Here is a 20,249-nt window from a genome sequence, read left to right on the forward strand (position 1 = left end):
TAGGAGGGCCACCGTGCTGGAGGCCAGTGACCGATGGGACAGGCGCCCATCATCTAGGCCTGAAGATGGCAGATCTCGCATCCCAGCCTGGCCTGGTTTGGCCGAGGGTGGGGGCGGGCGGGCAGGCGGGCGACGGCGGCGCTGCCAGCCACTTGCCATGCCGGTCATGTCTGCGCTCCCAGCTCCGGAGGTGAAAGGTGCAGCCGCTAACCACAGCCCATCAGTCCTCCCAGCTGGAATAAGACAATGCCGGGAAGCAGAGCCACGCTCCCGGCCCAATAAAAGCCTGTTTGCCCAGGCCTCCCTGGCTGTGCCCGCTGGAAAACAGAGGGCTGTGCAGGCGGATTGCTTCCGTACCATTATATTCTGTCAGCGGCGCTCGCAGGTACTGCGGCCTGCCGGGGCCCTGAAAGCTTCTCGATGCCGCGATGCCGCGACCCTGCTGGTTTGTAACACGCTCGGGAAGAAAAGGACACAGCCAGTGGCCGACTTTCCTCTTTCTTCCCTCTGCGCTCTCTCTTTTCACCCGCCCGCACCGAGGCACTGAAGTACAGCACTTCACCTGCCGGGGCTGCCGAGGTGCAGCTGAGACGGCTGATTCCGGGGGCTGGGAAGGAAGGCAGAGGGAGGACAGGGGAGAGGGGAGGGCGGTTCTGTGGAAGAGGGCCGTCTTGCCCTTCCCTCTGCCCAAGCACCGCTGTCTGGGGTCAAGGGCTTTGCCTATCCAGGGCAGCTTTTTGAACAACTTTCAAAGAGCTGCCCTCGGCTCTTTCATTTGATGGGTATTTCGTAAGCAGCAACTTGCAAGGGAATATCTAAGGACCGCCATGATACAGGGACAGTGGGTGAAATGAAGACCCTCCTGCTTGGGGAGTGGGTGCCGGGAGGGGGGCTTTGAAAAGTGTTTTGGCTGTGGATAGGGAGCCTAGATAAGTGGCGACCTCCAGACTGGGTGCTGAGTGTGTTTAGTTCCCACAACTGCATCGGAAAGCAAGACATCACGCACTTTTACCAGCGAGGAATCCCCTTCCTCCCCCTTGCTGTTACTGTGTACTAATTAAGAGCCTACCACGTGCCAGGCATGGGGACAGGTGGCATCTACAGATGCAAACGTACCGTCCTGAGCACTGCCCAGGTGACGGGCTATTCATTCTCATTCATTCTCCCTCCTTCCCTCTCTCTCTCACACGTTCCTTATTGTCCGGGCTTCTAAAAACTGCGGTTCTTCTTTATGTCTCATTCCTCCACCCAGAGAGCATCCTCCCTCGGCCTGGCTCCACCGGAATGCAAGGAAAACAGGGAGTGTTCTTGGTGGCCCAGAGAAGGAAGAAGCATTAGCGCCTTGCAGGGGAGGGGCGGATAAGTAATACTTGCTGCTTTCTCACTGTGCACCGAGAGCTTTAGAGACATCATCTCCTGTAAGCCCCCCAATTCCCCTATGAGGTAGGCACCCTAGTCCTGCTGTACAGATGACAAAGCTGAGGCCGAGTGACTTACCTGAGGTAACAGAACGGACATGAGGACACACACTAGGGTGGAATGTTAAGGGGTAGCGGTGCATAGCTGCTCATATGAAGCCAGCAGGATGGCTAAAAGCCCAGGTCTGACTCCTGACTCGGCCACTAGCAGCTGGGCGCCCCTGGGGAAATCATCTGCCCTCTCTGTGCCTCAATTTTCTCATCTGCATAATGACGGTATTTACCTCCCAGGATTCCGCAGGAGTAATACCTGTGAAAGCCCCACAGATGGGACCTGGCGTGGAGTGAGGCTTAACAGATGAAAGTTGTCATGGTAATAATAATAGTAATTAGTATTACGTGGCCTGAACTGCACATGGAGCTGTGTGGCTTGACCTAGGCTTGTCAGGAACCAATGCAGGAGAGAAGGGCTGGTCACAGGGCCTGGGCAGCTCTCGGCCCACCAGCACCCCATCCCCACAGCCTCCCCCAGGGGAGCTGGAGCTCAGAGGCAGAGGTGAACTCTGATTGTACCGGCCACAGTAGGGCCAAAGCTCTTCTCTATTTCTCTGGCCACCCCCCCTCTGTCCCCGAGGGCAGCTCAGAGGCCACCGTGTCCCCAGCAAGCTTCCTGCTGGGTCCCGCCCAATGGTTAAGACGCCTGCCGTAGGCCCACCTTCCCCAGGGAGCCCTTTGTCGTGGCCTCGGTGCTCAGGCTGGGCAAATGGGGCTCGGGGCCTCCACCTGAGTTCTGAGTGCCTTCCTGGCACAGATCAGGGCTGGGGGAGGGAACTGGGCATGGATCCCACCTGCCCTCGGAGTCTGCCAGGGCCCTGGATGCTCTGAACAATGAGGATTTCAACACAAACAAGCTGGGTATTTTTCACCACAGGGAAGGGGCAGAGCGGGGAAAAGGGTCCAGTCAGGAGGGCAGGAGGCCAGCAGCCCTATTCTGAGTATCGAGGGCTGCCGTGGGTACCCCGTTTCCAAAGACATCAAGCAGACAATGGGGTGGGTGGGTAAGAGCGCTGACATTTGCAGAGCACCTGTTCTCGGCCGACTCGTCTACCCTGTTTCCCCCCGCGGTGTCCTGCTTACTTGGGAAGGATGTAGGGCGCAGTCATCCCAAGGATGGAACGCTGTAGCCAGACTGTCCAAGTTCAATCCCTGCTTCTACCACTTACTGCCTGTGTGATCCTGGGTAAGCTACTTCATCTCTGCGTGCCTCAGTCCCTTCATCTGTAAAATGGGGTGATTAAGGGCATCTACCTCCTAGGGGTGTTGTGTGGGTAAAAAAAAAAAAAAAAGGCAGCTCGTGCTGCTCGTTATTGCCCTGACCATCTTCACCAGTACCCCATAAGGCAGTACCCTTGTATCCCCATTTGTAAAATGGGAAACGGAAGCCCCAGGGGCACAGTGACTTGTCCTGGGACACTCAGCTGGGAGGCTACAGAATCCAGGACTTGATGATTCCAAAGTTGATGCTCTTCTTCCTAAAACTAACTTTTTGGGGACCATGACCCGATAGAAAATCTGATGACAACAAAGATCCTCTTGCCAGAGAGGTAAACACACACGTACATACACGTACCAGATGATAACATTTCTGGGTGTTCACAGCCCCTCTGAGGCCAGCCCTAGACTAGGGCCCATGAAGACAAGGTTTCACGGATTCTGGGTTAAAAATCCCTGTCTCATATCTTGCTGTGCTCTGGATAGCGTCCTTTTGTTTTCTAAGGATTATATATTGGTTTGGGAAGACTGCTGTATAAGTATGATAGGTAATTGTTTCAGACTCTTCGGGCCCCGAACTTTCAGGCTACCTCTCTGCTGCCTTTTCAAGCCCCACACAGGTGAGGCCAGCTAGAGGTCTGACACTTGGCCACGTTTGCCAGTGACCCTTCTGGACGGAACACATCCCCGCCAAGCCAGGCACTGCTGGTCCCGTCCCCCAGAAAACACCCCCCGACCTCCGCCCTATGCCCTGACCTTCGTGGGTCACCACAGACGCTGGATATTCTGTTTGGAGCTGCCAATCCCTCCCCTGTCCTACTCCATCCCCTGGAAGGAGCCGTCACTGGGGAGCCTGGCCCTCTGGCTGACGGATGGGCCAACGCGAGACCTGGGAGGAGAGCAGAGCAGAGAGGGGGGCGAGGCGGATGCAGGCACATCTTGCCTGGCTCCCTCCCTGCTTTGGTTCAGGGCCCTGGCACTGGCTACATCCCTCCAAACCTGGGGACCAGCTGGCCATCCCCAAGGTCCCTGCTCTCCCTGGAGCCCAGGGGCATCACTTCCTCCTGCTGCCCCTTCACCTCTGTCCCCTGCCCCCACCTCTGCATGGCAGGCCTGGGGTAAGTTCTGTTCCCTGCTGGGACCCTGACATCCACCCGCGGTGCCGGGGAGGGTCTCTCAGGGCTCCCTTTCTGCGCACTTGGTTAGCTCAGAGCCGGGGGCCCCTTCCAGAACCTGGGGGAGGGGGGGAATGTCCCCTCAAGGGGACTCAAAAGAAGTGCAGGGGCTTCCCTGGTGGCACAGTGGTTGGGAGTCCGCCTGCCGATGCAGGGGACACGGGTTCGCGCCCCGGTCCGGGAAGATCCCACATGCCGCGGAGCGGCTGGGCCCGTGAGCCATGGCAGGCTCACCGTTGAGCCTGTGCGTCCGGAGTCTGTGCTCCGCAACGGGAGAGGCCACAACAGTGAGAAGCCTGCGTACCGCAAAAAAAAAAAAAAGTGCAAACACATGGCTGGGCTCTGACACCCAGCGCTGGCCTTGGTGGGGCCTTTTCTCACCTCTGCACCTCTGTTTTCTCATCTGTAAATGGGGACAAGGTAACACACACATCGCAGGGTGTCAATTCTAAAGCGCCACCTATGTTTCTCACTACGATTTGGTATTCATCTCCTCCATTTCTGGAAGGGACCCTGTACATTCTGGGCTCAGGGTCTGGATGATTCAGGAGGAAGGAAGCCGTGCGGTAAACACACACACCCTAGATCTAACGGAGGCCCAAGGCTTTTACAAGTGGCATCTGCTACTATAATGCCATGCGTGGGGTTGTGGCACGGCAGGGCGGAGGGCTCTAGAGCTGGCCTAGAGTTCAAATGTCAGCTGTGCACTTTCCAGGCTTTCTCATGTCTTGGGCACACGGCTGAACCTCTTTCTCTGTCTGTTAAATGTAGACAGCAGTGCCCATGGCTGGAAGGGTTGCCGTGAGGATGAAAGAGACAACGCGTGTCACATACAGAGGACGGCCCGGCACAGAGGAAGCCTTTAATAAACAGTAGCTTTCACGAGTCCCTTTAATGCTCGGCTGGTCTCAGTTCTGTCATCCGCAAAACGGGGCTAGTCAGGCCCACCTCACGGGGCTGTTGGGGCATTAATGGGAAGATGTATGCAAACAACCTGCTGCCTTTCCGGATATTATTATTGTATCGGCCCCTGTCTGGGCCTCGGCCTGCAGCTGATAGAGGGAGATAGCCAATCCCAGGCTTTCTGCTGGGGTAAGGCAGTAAATGCCGTCTCTGGAGCTCAGTTTATTGAAGGGGCTACTCTCCAATGCAGGGCAGGACTGCTGAGTCCCACTCCCCCGCGGGGTGGGTGGGTGGGGGGCAGGGGGACGGGAGAGTCCCTTACACAAACATTTGCCGATGGGTGCATTTAGGCCCGTCAATGGCTGTCGATAAGGATAGGCTCTCCTCCTGCACGGCAGGATTTGGGGACTTATTGAGTTGTGTGCTTGCGACTGTGTACTTAGCCCTGATGGCTCTGCTTTCTCGTTTGCCTTTGCTTATGTATTCCTCAGCCTCGGACTGGCCCAGGCTGGCATGGGGGCCTGGAGATGAACCAATCAGTGACAGAGGTGACGTGACGGCACACGACGGCACGCTCTCCACCCTGGGGGAGGCGCCAGTCCAGCAAGAAGAATCGTTAAGAAATACAGGACGGGGACTTCCCTGGTGGAGCAGTGGTTCAGACTCCACGCTCCCAATACAGGGGGCCCAGGTTCGATCTCTGGTCAGGGAACTAGATCCCACGTGCATGCCGCAACTAAGGAGCCCGGCTGCCACAACTAAGACCTGGTGCAACCAAATAAATAAATAAAATTAAAAAAAAAAAAAGAAATACATGATGATGTGGCAAGGAGGTTTAGGAACACAGGTGGGAGAGCAGAGGACGGAGCCATTACTGATACCTGGGGGTGGAGGGTGGGGAAAGGGAAGGCTTCTTGGAGGAGGTGTCATTTGAGCTGGGCCTTAAAGGCTGGATAGGCACTTGCCAGGTTGGAAAAAAAGAGAAAAACAAAACTGAGAGGCAAGGCATTCTGAGCACAGGGAACGGCATATGCAAAGACACAGAGTCCTGCCTGGCGTTTGGAGACAGTGAGCTCCACGGGAGGTGTGGTGGGGAAGGATTAGGCAGCAAAGGCCACTGCGGGGGGGGCACAGGGGTGTGTTCTGAAGGGTTTGGCAGGTGGAGCTAGAGTCAAAGGGCTTCCATGCTGTTTCTAGACAATGTGCTAGAGAAGGCGAGGCCCGTGTGAGGCCTCTGGCTGCCCTCTCCAGCCACAATGGCCACCCCGTTTCTCGATGTGTCACGCTCATGCCAACCCTGGGCAACCCTCCTGTGGGCACAAACGTCACCTCTGCGGGGAGGCCTTTCTGGACCTAGCCCCTTCCACCTGGACCCAAAGCCCCCCGAGGTCACTGCTGCACTCCTCACACTGGGACATGGCAGGGGCTAAGTATTTTCTGGGGATGGATTGCGTTACTGGCGAGGCTGTGTGATGCCACCAAGGTGTATAAGAGGTGGAGCTGGGTCCTGTGACCATTGGGGCCTGGGCAGGAAGCGGAAGGCACTCAAGCTGGATAACTGAGGAGGGTCCAGTAAACAGGTAGCAGGCACAGGGAAATCGGGGCAGGTGGTCCCTGGGTCAGCCACTGGACCCTGGATGGAGAGTGCTGGGTGCAGAGAGCCACTGGATGTGAGCTGTGGCCTCTGGGGGCAATGACAGCCAGCCGGCAGCAACCAAGCAGGAAGTGAGGGGGGCGGGGGGGGGTAACCACCCCTCACCCAGGCTGTTCCTCTCCCCGATATCCTGCCAGGCCTCCCAATGACCTGACTTGACTGGGAAACCAAAAGGGCGTGTAGGCCACCAATGCCACCCACTCGGGTTAGCACCTCCCACTGGCACAGAGAAGCGTATGGATGGCGAAGGGTAGATGTGAAAGAGACGGAGGGAGGTCCAGGAACCTGGCCCCCGCAGCCCAGCCGGCGGACGGCAGTTCTCTTACCGTGGAAGTGCTCGGCCGTCTTCCGCCGCAGGGTCTGCAGGCTCACCTCGGAGTCGGCCCACTCCAGCACCAGCCTCCGGCCGTACAAGTGGGTGCTGTGACACAGGGCGTTGAAGGCCCTCTGGAACGAAACACAGCGTGTGAGCAAAGACCCACCGGCAGACGCTACAGCCTGGTCTCCTACCCGCCAGCACCGCAAACCTAAAGGCCAGCTCTGGCCCCGCGACACCTGCTTCCTGGGGCGGGTGTAGGGAGCTAATGGGCACTTCTATTCCATTAGTGGGTTACGTGCCCAGGGACAGTGCTGCAAGTGGCCGTGCGCTCAATACATCCACTCTCTGGGCTGTGACTGGTGCCTGGGCCAGGCAGCCGGCTTCCCTCCCATGTTCCATCCCATCTGGGGACGGCGACCCCGTTAGGCGGCTGGCCTCCCACCTGGCTGCCAGAGGCAGTGCCTCTGAGGAAGCCGAGCCCATCCAGCCCCTCGATGACAACCACAGGGGCCCTTCACTGTCACTGGGCGGCACCGTCCTCCACGGGTCCTGGGGATTCTGGCCCCCATCTCTCTCTGCTGGCCTCCGCTGAGGCTCCCTTGGCCACCGCACTGCCGTGGTCCCCCAGCCACTGGCTTCCGCCCCGGGCTCAGCGGCCTGGGACCTGCGCATGCTCTTGCCTCCCGCTCTTCGCTCTGCCTGACCTCTCCCCGCACTCTGCCTACTTCCCTCTTTTTGACTTTTGTTTTCTAACAGCTTTATTGGGATATAACTCACCATACATACAAGTCACTATCATAGAAGTCACCCGTCTACAATTCAATGGCTTTTAGTCTATTCATAGAGTGGTGTGACCACCACCATACCTATTTTAGAACATTTTCATCGTCATCACTGCAAAAGAAACCCTCTACCCATTTGCAGCCACTCCCTATTCCCCCTGCCCCCCCCGCAGGCGCTAGTCTACTGTCTCTGTGGATTTGCCTATTCTGGACACTTCCTACAAATGGATTCATATGGCACCAGTGAGTTCCCTCTTAAACATCACCAGGTCTAGAGCTAAATTGGCTCTGTGCTGGGGCTCTTCCCAAAACACCCCTGAGGTACACAGAGGCCACTGCACTTGGTAGCCAGGAGCTTGGGCTCTGAGGCCACCCTGCCTGGGCAGGGCAGGTCCTGCACTTCCTAGCTTCAAGGCTTTGGGCAAGTTAAATGAATCTCCCTGGCCTCAGTTTCCTCATCTGTAAAATGGGAATATTAACGGCACTATCCTCTAGGGTTCTACAGAAGAAGGCAAAGAGTTAACATGCAAAGTGCCCAGAACACTCTGGGGGCGCACAGTAAGTGCTCAATAGATGCTACTTCTCGTGAAGATGGTGTTGCCACCACAGACATTTGCAATTTCTCTCGGCACAGAGGCCTTGGGTTAGTGCTAGGTTGAAGGCGCGGGCTCCCAGGCGCTGTCAGCACCAGGGAGCAGCAGTGGCCAGTGGTGGCGTCTTGGTCTCTGCTTCTGGGTTGCAGGCAGCGCCACCTGCTATGAAAAGAGGCGCAATGGGGTTTGTCCCTCTTGCTTCTTTGATGCTGTGAAGAGGCAGTGCATAACCAGGGGTCTGGATTGGAACCAGTCCCTCTCTGGCCTCATCTGCACTGTGACTCTTAGAGGTTGGACTGGGTCCCCCAAAAGAAGAGATGTGGAAATCCTAACCTGGCACCCCAGGTTGCGACCTTATCTGCAAACAGGGTCTTCGCAGATGCAGTTAAATTAAGACGAGGACATCCTGGAGTACGATGGGCCCCTGATCTAGTGTGACTGGTGTCCTTACAAGAGATGGCCATGTGAAGACACAGGGTGAATGCACGTGACAAAGGAGGCTGGGGTGATATCCACAGCAGGGAATGCAGGCTGTCACCGGAAGCTAGGGGAGAGGCATGGAATAGATTTTCCCTGAGAAGAACCAATACTGCTGACAAGCTGATCTTGGACTTTCGGCCTCTAGAACTGTGAGAGAAGACATTTCTGTTGTTTTAAGCCACCCAGTCTCTTACAGCAGCCTAGGAAGGCAACAGTGGCCTTGGGTAAGCCAACTGCCCCCAGATGAGCTTCAGTTTCCTCACCTGTAAAATGGGGCTAACTGTGAGACCATCAGCCCCGAGCGTGGCAGAGAGTAGGTATCTGATAGACGGCTGCATCTGAAAAGCACCGGTGCGAGGTGGGTGGGACATGCGTCTTTTAAAAATTAGACATGGGCCCAAATTAAAGAAATGCTTTTGTTCTCCTTCGTGCTTTTCTGAGAAGGGCCAGGTGCAGGAAACTTTTTCTTTTCTTTTTTTTTTAAACGTTAATTTAAAAAACTCTTTCTGACTGCCAGCAGAGCCTCTGCATTTTTTTTTTCCATGCGATATAAAAATGCATCTGGACTCCAAGCCAGAATGGCCCATTCAGAGCTTTAAAACGCACGCATTCTCAGCTGGTGAGGCAGAGAAACAGCCTGACTGGGGGAGCTGGGGTTTTAAGAGCGGGGAGTGAAACTGGTCGGGAGTCTGGCATGGCGGGTACTCCATCCTGGTGCCAGGGTCCCTGAGGAGCTGCGGTTCCGGGGACACGGTCCGATGGGGGCGGCCAAGAGGTGGCATCTGGTAGGAACTAAGTCAGAGTCAGAACAAGGGGGTACTGGAGCCTGGCAGGTGAGTCCAGGCGAGATGCCCCAACTCCAGCCGTCATATCTGTGTTTCTTTCTTACCCTTGGAAACCCTCTCTCCGTTCCTGTGGCACACAAAGCCTGGAGCGGTCTCTGTTCATTATAGGAGTTGCTAAAAATTCCCTCTCCCAGCCTCTCTCTGACATCACCCCTTGCAAATTCTCATCTCCTCTTTGGAAGGGCTTTTCACTCTAAGAGGTGAGGGGGCACGGCAACTAAGACTGGGGGCTCTGGACCTGGGCTACTATGGTTCAAATCCCTGCTTCATCCCTTACAAGCTGTGTGATCTCGGGCAAGCTGCTTAACCTCTCTGAGCTTGAGATTCCCCACGTGTAAAATGAGAGGCAGCAGCAAAGAATGGATGCGCAGATTCAATGAACTATTAAGTCTGACGCCACACTGCCTGGCACGTGGTAATTCTCACCTAAATGTTGGCTGTTATTATTATGATGTATGCCCTCCACTTCCCATTATCACGCTAAAGGGCAGGGAGAATGGTAAGTAGGGTACAAAAGCTCTTTTGTATTTGAGGTTAGAGCACAAAATAGCAGAATTACCCTTCCCGGTTCTAGTCCCCTCAGGTTAATAGGAAATCAGGTTGTGTTTCCAGCCCTAGTGGTTGGAATGTGGTGGCCCCAAACTATCGCAGGCAGGAAGCCAGTGATTCCTGGCTAAAATTGGCCTTGGATAATTCCGAGTAGTGGTGCTTCATGCAAAGCGCCTGTTATATGTGAGACCCGGGGAGGGTGACGGGGAGACACAGCCCCAGGGATTTGGGGCTTTTGGGCCAGTGCAGGGGAAGGTTCCAGGCACAGCCCCGGCCTCTCTGGCCTGCCCTCCTCTAGCAGCTTCCTCCCAGGTCTCTGTGTCTACACTAGACTCCACCGAAACCCACACCACCTTCTCCCCAGACAGAGACTTCCCGAACCTCAGCTCTAGGGCTGCGGTCGTCTCGGGGTGCCCGGGGTTCCGCGGAGTGCCAGGCGCTGCAATGGAGGAAGTGGAAATTTAGCTGTTCCCAGCCCTTTGCTTCTCTCCGAATCCTGCTTCTGTTGCCTGTGTTCCTCCCTTGCCATCCAAGGGCCTTCATACCACGGATTAGAGATGTCCTGGGTTCCAGAGAACTCTAAGCACTTGACCTCAACCTACTCATGAGAACAGACATCATTCTCCCATTTCAAGGATAGGAAAACTGAGGCCAAGGTTGGTACGCAGGTCAAGTTCCTCCTTACTTTTCCTTTCAGCCTCTATGTGTTCCATCCCTGGGCCTTCGTAACATCCCTCTCAGCCTCGGAAAGGTTCCCTTCGTACAGACTGCAGCCAGGTGCCCTCTGTGTGCCCTGTGCCCCCAGCCTCCTTAAGAACACCTGCCCCGTTAATGCCTGCTTGTGTGCCGGGCTCCCTGGCTCGACCTTGAACCTCGGAGGGAGGCCTCTATCCTGGCTACCCTTGGCACAGAGCTCAGGACACAGCGTGCCCGGTAAATTTCTGCAGGGCGAACCATGGAGCGAGACCTTCACCGAGGGTCGTGAAAGCACGTCTCCAGACTGGGAGGGACGCTGAGGTTGGTCCCGGCTGGAGATGGACGGCTGGTTTAGATGTACTGCCCTGGCTCCTCCAACCCCCGAGATTCAGCCCACGAGGGCAGCAGGGAAAGGAGCACGTCTCGCCCACGACTGTCCTGTCCTGTACAAGTGGGAGGCTCTGCCTTTGGTTAGGACAAGAGCTGACACATACACAGTCCTGGGTGAGGCACAGAGACGGACAGGAGGCCCCGCTCCCAACATGCGTGACTTTGGGACCTTGGGATGGGAAGAGTCACCTGTGCCACTAACACCCGATCGCCCAGCTGGGTCACTGCCGAAGCCTGAAGGTCTAGAACGGAACTCTAAGGGTGCACTGGTTTGGCAAAGAGGAGGATGCTGTAGAAGATGAGGTCCCCCCCGCCCCCCGGCCACTTCGGGGCCACTTCCTTCATCACCCGATGGGCCCGTGCTGGTTATTCCTGATCTTCCCCTGCACCCCCTCTCCGGGCTTTCAGAGCTGACTCCCCTGGAGGGCATAACCAGGGCTCGCTGGCCTTGGGTACCATTTAGGATGAGCAAATGGAAGGCGCCGGTGAGAGGCTGGAGGGAGGGGCAGAGAGGCCGGGGGACTTTCTCCCTGGACCCCTCCCTCCAGGACCACAGCTCCTGCCGGTGGCCCCTCCTTGACAGCTCAGGCTCTCACCTGTCCCTTCAAGGTCCCTTAGCCTAAGGTGGCGACAGCTCCCACTGCCACTGGCCCTGGTAGGGGTGGGTCACATCCCTGGCGAGCCCCACCGAGCCCTTCTTACCCCTCCATGAATCTCTCTTCACTTGAACCATCTGGGGTTAGGTTCTGTTTGCTGACACAGATGGTCGCCTGGAGTCCCTCTGCCTTGACCCGGGGCAGATGGACTGCCTCCTTCAGAGAGCAGGTCTTAGACAACGTGAGGCCCGACAAGGGCTGCTCTGAGCAGGTCTAGCCGGAGTTTGGAGCTGCCCCATCACCCGGTTCTCTGCCTCAGCTGTCTTGGAAACACACCTCTTTCATCTCCTCTGACCTAAGCCACCAACTGTGGGCACCAAGAGCCCTGGCCTCCAGTGCCGGCTAGACTGTGACCAGGCCTGGCAGCCACCTTTCCAGAACAGGGAAGGCACCGGAAGGCTGCCAGCTCAGTGCCGGGCCTGACCTTTCTGCGGCTCTCCCTGGAAGACGGGCTTCTGCCTCCTGACAACAAAAGCCCATTTGATGCCCTTGGCAGGACTCCCGTCCCAAGGGCCATGGCTCCCGGGCCGGGCTGAGGCCAGGCCTCCTGTCCTGAGACGTCCAGGTCATCTCTCAGCCCCTCTGCTGTCTCTCGCCGAGCGGGAGGGCTGCATCTCTCGGCAGATGCCAAATCCACCTGAACATGGACGACGCCAACCTGCCCTAAACCATCTGTGCCCCTGAATCCTGGAGGAAGCGTGGCCAAGAACGACCACGTGGCTCAGAGCACAGCAGCCAAGCCCAGGGAAAGGGAGCAGCGGCCCAGCTGGGCCTGCTGGGGGCTCAGCTCCTTCTCTGCCGAGGGGGTTGAAAAACAAGGGCCTATGATTTCTGGGAGGACAGTCTGCTGTCCTGGGACGCTCTGTATCGTCTCCTTGTGGACAGCATGCTGTGCTCTAAAGGGGAGATCACTTTTGTCCCTGTACCAATGCTCCCGGACTCCTGTAAGTGAGCTCCCAGCAAATCTTCCAGCTACCTCTGGCCTCCACTGGGGAAGAGCTGGCCCCCAGAAAAAGTGGGGCTCTTTGCACAATACTGGTAACTTCAACTGTGGGCCTCCACTCAGCACCCTGGGCCCCTCCGACTTACGATGCCGTGGAGCTGAGGGCAAGTTTCTAAGAGAAACACCCAGGGACTCGTTTTCCGGGCTGTGGTGTCTAAAATCTTTCAGATGAATAGATGTCTCTTCCTTGCACCCATCCATCCACTCAGCTCAGTTCAATTCAACTCAACATCCCTGGAGGACCTACTATGGGCCAAAATGAGGGAACTAAACTAGGGGACAGGAAGGTGACATACCACCTCTGACCTCGGGGAGAGAGAAAAGAGCTACTAGGAAAAGAGGGCCAACCCAGGAAGCCAAGGGCCAGAAGTGACAAGGCAATGAGGCCGTGGGGCCCGGTAATGGCCTTGGGCTCCACAGGGGGTCGCAAAGCATGGTCTTGTGCTTTCTGGCTTTGATCTGGCGAGAAACTTTTGAGTATTCACTTTCTCAACTACAAAGTGGAGGTGCTTCAACCTTCTTGGTGCTGAGAATACATCAGATAATGACTATTCATTTAACCCAGTGCCCGGCACGCAGGCAGGGCCTGATTCCCGGGACCTGTGATGTTGCCCCTGGTAGTTTAGTTTATGTATTTATTTTTTTGGCCGCACTGCACGTCTTGTGGGATCTTCGTTCCCTGACCAGGGATTGAACCCGGGCCCTTGGCAGTGAAAGCGTGGAGATCTAACCACTGGACCGCCAGGGAATTCCCAGTAGTTAAGTTTTAAAATGATGATTACTTAGTGCTGCTGGGAGGGAGGAAGTCTGTCCAGCTCAGCTGGGCTGGTTACCTTTCCTGGGGAACTGGTCCTGACCGCTGAATAAATCTGAAATGAGGACATCTGAACCTGAGGCCTTCTCAGAGCAGTGGAGCTCCGTGGCCTCCCACTCTGACCCCACAGGGGCTGGCAGGCCTCAGGGCACACGGAGGGACAGAGGGATGCGGCCAGCAGATGGGCACATGGCGGGGCTGCTCGTACCCCAGAGATGAGGGAGGCACATCTGCTAGCCGGAGGAGGGCGGCTTGTCCTGATCCCGGGTTCTCAGCCCACAAATGTGTTGGCTGAGTCCAAATCCATGCCTTGAAATGCAAGGCTCAGGATTCAAACACGTTTTCCTTTACCCCTGGGCCCTGATGATAGGAACTAGGGAAAACCTGCACTTAAAACACAAGCCTGGGCTTCCCTGGTGGCGCAGTGGTTGAGAGTCCGCCTGCCGATGCAGGGGACGTGGGTTCGTGCCCCGGTCCGGGAAGATCCCACGTGCCGCGGAGCGGCTGGGCCCGTGAGCCATGGCCGCTGAGCCTGCGCGTCCGGAGCCTGTGCTCCGCAACGGGAGAGGCCACAGCAGTGAGAGGCCCGCGTACCTCAAAGAAAAAACCAAAAAAAACCCACAAAAAAACACAAGCACGAGTGCACACACCTAACACAGACAAGTGGGGATAGCACCCCAATTCCTGGATTTGTGGCCAGTTAACATTTCAGGAGACAAAAAGCAACTGATACCTCGGCTTCAAAGCACAGCGCCTCTGCCCCACGGGGCCCGGGACACCCCGCTGCCTCTGCTCCTTTGGTGCCCTGCGCCGTGGCCCGTGGTGCGTGCTTGGCATGCAGCTTTCCACTTAATCTTCATGGCTGCCTCAAGGCGCAGATCATTTCCGGTTGTGGACATGAACAGCCTGGGGTGTGGGGACATGAAGCCCCTTGCCCACGTTCACGGAGATGGAAGGAGGCAGCTCTGACTCCACGGGCCACGCTGCTAACCACTGTGCCACCCTGCCTTTCTAGAACATGGGCTGTCTAGGGAGGACACAGCCCACGGAGTCTTCATTTCCATGGGGCCATGTCCCCTTCAGACCCTGGCTGCACACCCTCGGGGCCCTCGGGGAGGCTGTACTCTATGCGCTCCTTGCACTCAGATAAGCAAAGGTGTGTGTGTGTCTGTGTGTGGAGTGCACACCATCCACCGCTAGTCTGACGGCGATCGCCGTTTATGGCACCTGCACCGCGGCTGGGCACCCAGCGAGGAGGTGGCTGTCCCTGCCTTAAGAAGCTCTGTCTTGCTCACCGTCACCTCTTCCCACCACTGGTCTTGTTTCAGCGGAATCTGCAAGGCGAAGGCCATGGGTGCGGAGAGGCCTGATGGGACCCCCCTACGAAACTCAATCAGCATTACCCCAACTGGGGTGGGCCTGGGGCTGTGTCCACGCCCCCCTCTCCCCCGGCACCATACAAAAGTGAGAAGTGAGAACAGAGACGTTAACTGGCACGATTCCCCAATTAAAGCTGCGGTTGTTTACCAGTGAGAAGAGAAGAGCGCTGCCTGCCAACGCCAACCGCCATCCCATCTCCCTACTGCCGGCTCCCCCCAAGTGTTTATTTAAGCCAACACATTGCTCTGCTAATTGGATAACATTCCATGTGAAAACAGACCTTTTAAAACAACAGCAGCGGCGGCAAATAAAAACAGCTGCAACTGCAAAAGTACAAAGGCTCGGTGGGCTCCGGGAAGGGAGAAATTAAAGGCGCATGCATGGGGGAAAAAAAAGAATGTTCTGGTTTCCGGCCTGCAAGTCTGCTCTTTGCTTTCTTTCCCTTCTTCCTCCGTGACCAGCCAGTCCAAGTAAAGGCAGAGGAGGTGGTGGCTTCTAAACGGAATCCCAATGACTATTGGTGGCCTCTTGGCCAATGGGCACGGGCACAGCTGGTTGGGAATCCCAGGTCACCTGTCCAGGTAGAAAGCTGCTGCCTCCAAGGCTTGGGAGGGTTGGCAGGAGACAGTGTGTGGCTCTGGAGGCCCCTAAAGGAATGCCCACTCCTCCTCTGGGGGCCCCGGAGGAGCTGATTTCATCCTGGGCTTGTTCCCAAGAGATGTTTTAAGGGCCAACCTCTTGGCCTTCCTCCAAATGTCTAATTGGTGAGTTGCTGGGGATGGGTGAGAGGTGAGGGGTGTGGTGTAGAGAGGAGGGGGCTGGCGCACGGTTTGCCCGCAGCTGGCACTCAATTTAAGTGAATACGTGAATGAAGGGCGGAAGTGCTAATCCGTGGACTTTGGAATCAGATCGACACGCGGGGTTTCCCAGCTCTGGCAAGTGGCGCCATCCCTTCGAACCTCAGTTTACCCATCTGTCAAATGGCTTCCTACCACTGATGCGTAAAATGCCCACTGCCGTCCCTGCCAAAGACGGGCTTTTAGAAGTTGATGGTTTTTTACTGATGCCAAGAGGCTGCCCTTCCAGAAACATCATCAGGACCCAGAGAAACACGTGGCACCTGAGACACTACAAACATCCCTACACACAAGCGCAGACCCAGGCCATCGGGGAAGACCACCTTATTTGGGACTTCCTGTCTGCTCTCATCGACCTTTGTCCCTGCTTCCCTCCAGCACGTGGGAGAAGGTTCTTTGAGAAATGTGGGCTCATCACACTTGGAAGTTTAGATAATAATAACAGCAGCGCTTTCAGAGGGACTGACATTCATGCCTGGGACATCGGGGGCTGATGAAATGCCCTAGGTTGGGCGAACATGCCAGCTCACGGAGCCTGTGACAGGGGCTGACGGCCAGGTCCCACCCCTGGTTTAGCATCTCAGCAACAGAGTCAGGTCCTGGCTTCCCATTGGTTCCCAGGACCCTGCACACACGGAGCTTAACAAGCGCCTGGAGAAACCGGGGAGGGAGTTATGCAAATCTCCAGCTGAGTCCGGGGCTGCTGCAGGTTGGGACGAGACAATGCGTGTACGGTGTACATGTCACACACAAAGCCAGCTCGGCCGGTCGCGGGCGCCTCTGGCTATCGTCATCAGTTGCCTGGTTACCCTGAGCTCTTCATGGAGCCTTGCGCTAGGATTCTCTTTCCTGTTTGGGGCGTGTGCTTGACCCAGAGGGGCCTGACGGATGACGGAGTTCCCGAGGATGTGCGGGGTGGAACTCGGGGTCATGGAGCAAGGTTGGAAGACTCAGGGTCCCTGGGGGCGGGGAGGACTCAGATGACCCGTGCTTGGGGCCCCAAAAGAGATGGGGGTGCTGAGTGGATGCCTCCAGGGACCAACCAGGGTGCCTAATTCTCTCCTCAGCCAGCTGGCAAAGTGGACTGGTTGGTGCCCAGGAAAAGAGTACTGTGCTGTGAGTCACATCCCCGGGTTCACAGCCCAGCCTGGAAACTGCTAGTTTCTCCACTGCTTTCCAGACCCAAGGTTCTACAATCGGCCTCTACTCCCTCCCTGCCTCCTCCCCCTAACGTGTCCGCTCCCCTCATCTTTTCCTCCCTGTCTCCTCTTTTCCCCGCCTGGCGCCCCGGGACACAGGAGGCTTACACCTCCAGGTTCCAGTGCTGCTGACGTCACAAGAGTTACTGACCACTATCTTCCTGGGGGACGCCCCACAGCAGGAAACGAGGGTGAAGCCCTCGGTGAGGGAGCCGAGTGGTCAGGGTTCAGTCAAGCCCCGGGAAGGATTTCTAAAGCAGGTCTCCTTCCCTGAAGCGCTTCAAAGGGAGAACCACTAGGGGTGGTGGTGGGGTGGTGGGCGGCGCTTGTCCTGAGAAACTGGGGGTCCTGGAAGTTCCCCTACCAGCCCTGGGATTCCCACGAGTTCCTTCTTTCGAAATGAAAAAAGGGTCTCTGGGGGTTTCTAACTCAGTGTCTCCTTCCAGCATTGCTTTCCCTCTTCAAACTCACGCCTGCCCTCGAGCTAGCCAGATATTTACAATATTCAGAATTCTATTCACCAACATGCAGCGCGCATGGCTCTATGGCTCAGTGGAGAGCGCTAAATGTTCCACTCGGGGGACAATAAAGTTCTTCAGACAGTCAGGGAGAAGGAGAAGGAAAAGTCACAGCAGCTTCTCCGGGAAGCAAAAAGAGCAAAGGGATCTTTGCGGGAGAGGTGCGCTCCTGGTGGGCTCAGACTTCATGGGAGACCAGCTCGCTCAGCGGCGGCACAGAGGGCCCGGGCCCGTCCTGGTGCGGTGAGAGGTGGGAATGGCGGGGCCGGGACAGCTCCGGAGCCAGGCTGCCGCCTGTCGGAGGTAAGGGGCCGCAAGAGCCAGTCCTGGAGGGAGTGTGGGTTGAGCCCTTACCGTTCTCGGCTGCCCTTTCTCTTCCTGGAGCCCAGGATGGAAGGGACAGAGGGGGAGGAGCCACCTCCATAAGTCAGCAGAAGGCTGTGCTAGGCTCTGCAAAGAACATTTGCAGCCTGGCCTCCGGCGCCAGGCGCTAGCCAAGCGGGCACTGGCACTGCCCGGCTACCTGAGCATCTCCCCCCCACCCCCCGTCCCCATGACCCCAGGGAACAAAGCTATATCGACTGCATCCTGGCGATGGGAGCGTGGAAATTCAAGGCTGGCAGTCCATGCCTGGTCTAGCCCTCTGGGTGCCGAGAGCCACGTTAATTCTGACTTCAAGCTCTGGAGGGAGGCCGCCGCGTGGAAGAAGCTTCTAGTTGGAGGGCGTGGACAACTTTTCTCTCTGCTCCTTCCCTTCTTCTTAGATCACCACCATCACCATCCGCCTCATCCCAGCCTCGCAACGACTCGGTGAGGGAAATTCTATTACCGTTTTATAAGGGGGGAAACTGAGGCACGTAGAAAGTAAGTCACCTGCCCAAGGTCACACAGCAGGTGAGTGCTAGGATTCTGGCAGCAGGGTCTGTGCTCTAACAGCTAGCCCTCGCACTGGCCCTTAATAAGAGATTTTTCTTGGGGCAGGGAGTGAATCCCCCTTCATCTCTCCCGTAATCGCAGTCTCACACAGGAACCCTGACATAAAACAGATGACAATGGTCCTACACACTCACAGAAGCTCAGGGCTAGACGGACGCAGTGGAGAAAGCACTGCCTGCACCCCTCTCTTCCCTGTCCACAGATGGAGGGCTGGTGGCTCTGAAGGGACCTGGGCTGGTGGGAACGAGGAGGAAACAGCTCACTCATCTCGAGCACCGTGTGCCAGGACCCGTGTCACCATCTGCCTTCACCCTGTGGGCGTGGGACCTGTCATCATTCCCATTTTACAGATGAGGAGACTGAGGCACAGGGCAGGGCTGGGGAAGCCAAGCAGCCAGCAGTAAGTGCAGTGCTCTGGACGGCTGTTCCCTGGCTTCTCTCTGAGCCAGTGGCGGGGGGACCCCGCAGGTGCCTGCCTTGCTGGTGAGCGTCAAGGCCATGGACCGGCTGCACGCAGGGGTTGCGGTCCCTCCTGTCACGACAGGAGGCGAGAGGAAGACTGCCAGCCGAGAAGAAAGAGGCGCAGATGTCTGGACAAACATGGCCACGTGTCAACAAAGCGTGCACTTGAGTTCAAGACGCTGAGACAAAGGTGGCTGGCAGGCCTGCTGAAGTCCTGGGGCACCCTCTCTGCCTGTGCGTGTTCCCAGGGCCCACAAAGGCCGCAGCTGTGTCCCTGAGATGACACCTTCAGCTCCACCCACAGGGCCTCTGGCAGCGCCAATTTGCTGCTGGCCAAGAGTGTGAGTCCAACAAATACTCTGCTTTTCTGAAGATGCCTCCTCAGAGGCGGAGGGGATCCCAGCCATTAGTGACACGTGCCCCTTGCTTTACTGCACCCTCAAGGGAAGACAGGCCAGGGCGGGGGAAGGCTGCCTGTGGCACAGGCTCTCGGAGGGAGCCCACGAAGACAGCGCCATGGCCCCCTCCCCCCAGGATCCTGACCTGGGACTGTGAGAGCAGCAACCATGGTCGCAGCCAGAACCCTGGTCACACGGCCTCTGCCCCTGCTCTGCTGCCGCGGAGGACGAGGACCCAGGACCTACTGCACCAAGCCCACACCCAGAGAGGCTGCCTTGCTTCAAAAATAAAAGGTGGTTCTGTCTCCAAGGAATTCCGTACACGTGCTTACACACAGCAGCACTTGCCTGGCCTGAGTGCACCTGAAATCAGCACAAAACAGAAGCCCCAGGCACCAGCAGAAGAAGAGGGGAAAGAGCTGTCCCCGCAGGTTCCCACTGGGGTGCCTGGCGGCCTCTTCTCTGAGCGCTGTCCCCTGGTTCCTCTCCACACTCTGCACGGCATCTCCCACGCTTTCTGTCTGACTTGGAGCGGCCCGGGACACAGAACTGCCCCTTCCTCCAAACACAAGGCCCATGGTCTTTTCTTCCAAGGACATTGTGCAAATTAGCAGGGCTGGGGAGAGGAGGGGAGAGAAAATCCGAATGGGGAGTGGGGGCCGCGCCCACGTCTGTGAAGAGGCCTTGCTGCTTCTCCCACAAAGGACCCAGAAAGGAGAGGCCGGGAGGGAGGGGCCCTGGTCTCACCTTCGCGTCCTGCTTGGTGAGGAAGTCGACGAAGCCGAACCCTCTGTGCGAGCCCATCCCCGTCATCTTCTTTGGCAAGCGGACTGTCTTCAGCTCCCCGAAGGTGCTGGGAATAAAAACGCGGGAGTTTCAGAATCGAGGCCTGCAAAGGGGGCGGGGGGAGGCAGGACCAATTCTCACCCGCTAACCCTTTCCAGTTAGAA

At 57.0% G+C, this 20,249-nt stretch overlaps 1 protein-coding gene across 2 annotated transcripts in view; it reads right to left on the minus strand.

Moving 5' to 3' along the window:
• The window catches only part of RBM19 (RNA binding motif protein 19), a 123,663-nt gene that overhangs the window by 15,719 nt on the left and 87,695 nt on the right, over positions 1-20,249 (minus strand). Inside the window, exons 22-23 of one of the 2 annotated variants that reach the window (XM_029222045.1) lie at positions 20,047-20,152; positions 6,749-6,869 (exon numbers count right to left, since the gene is read on the minus strand). In XM_029222045.1, coding sequence (XP_029077878.1) covers positions 6,749-6,869; positions 20,047-20,152 — 227 coding nt within the window. Of the gene's footprint in view, positions 1-6,748; positions 6,870-20,046; positions 20,153-20,249 lie in introns of those variants that run through there. The other variant, XR_003793353.1, reaches the window with a different exon arrangement.

This window comes from Monodon monoceros, unplaced genomic scaffold (assembly GCF_005190385.1).
Source record: "Monodon monoceros isolate NGI ecotype Baffin Bay Population unplaced genomic scaffold, NGI_Narwhal_1 Super_Scaffold_1, whole genome shotgun sequence".
NCBI classification, from domain to species: Eukaryota; Metazoa; Chordata; class Mammalia; order Artiodactyla; family Monodontidae; genus Monodon; species Monodon monoceros.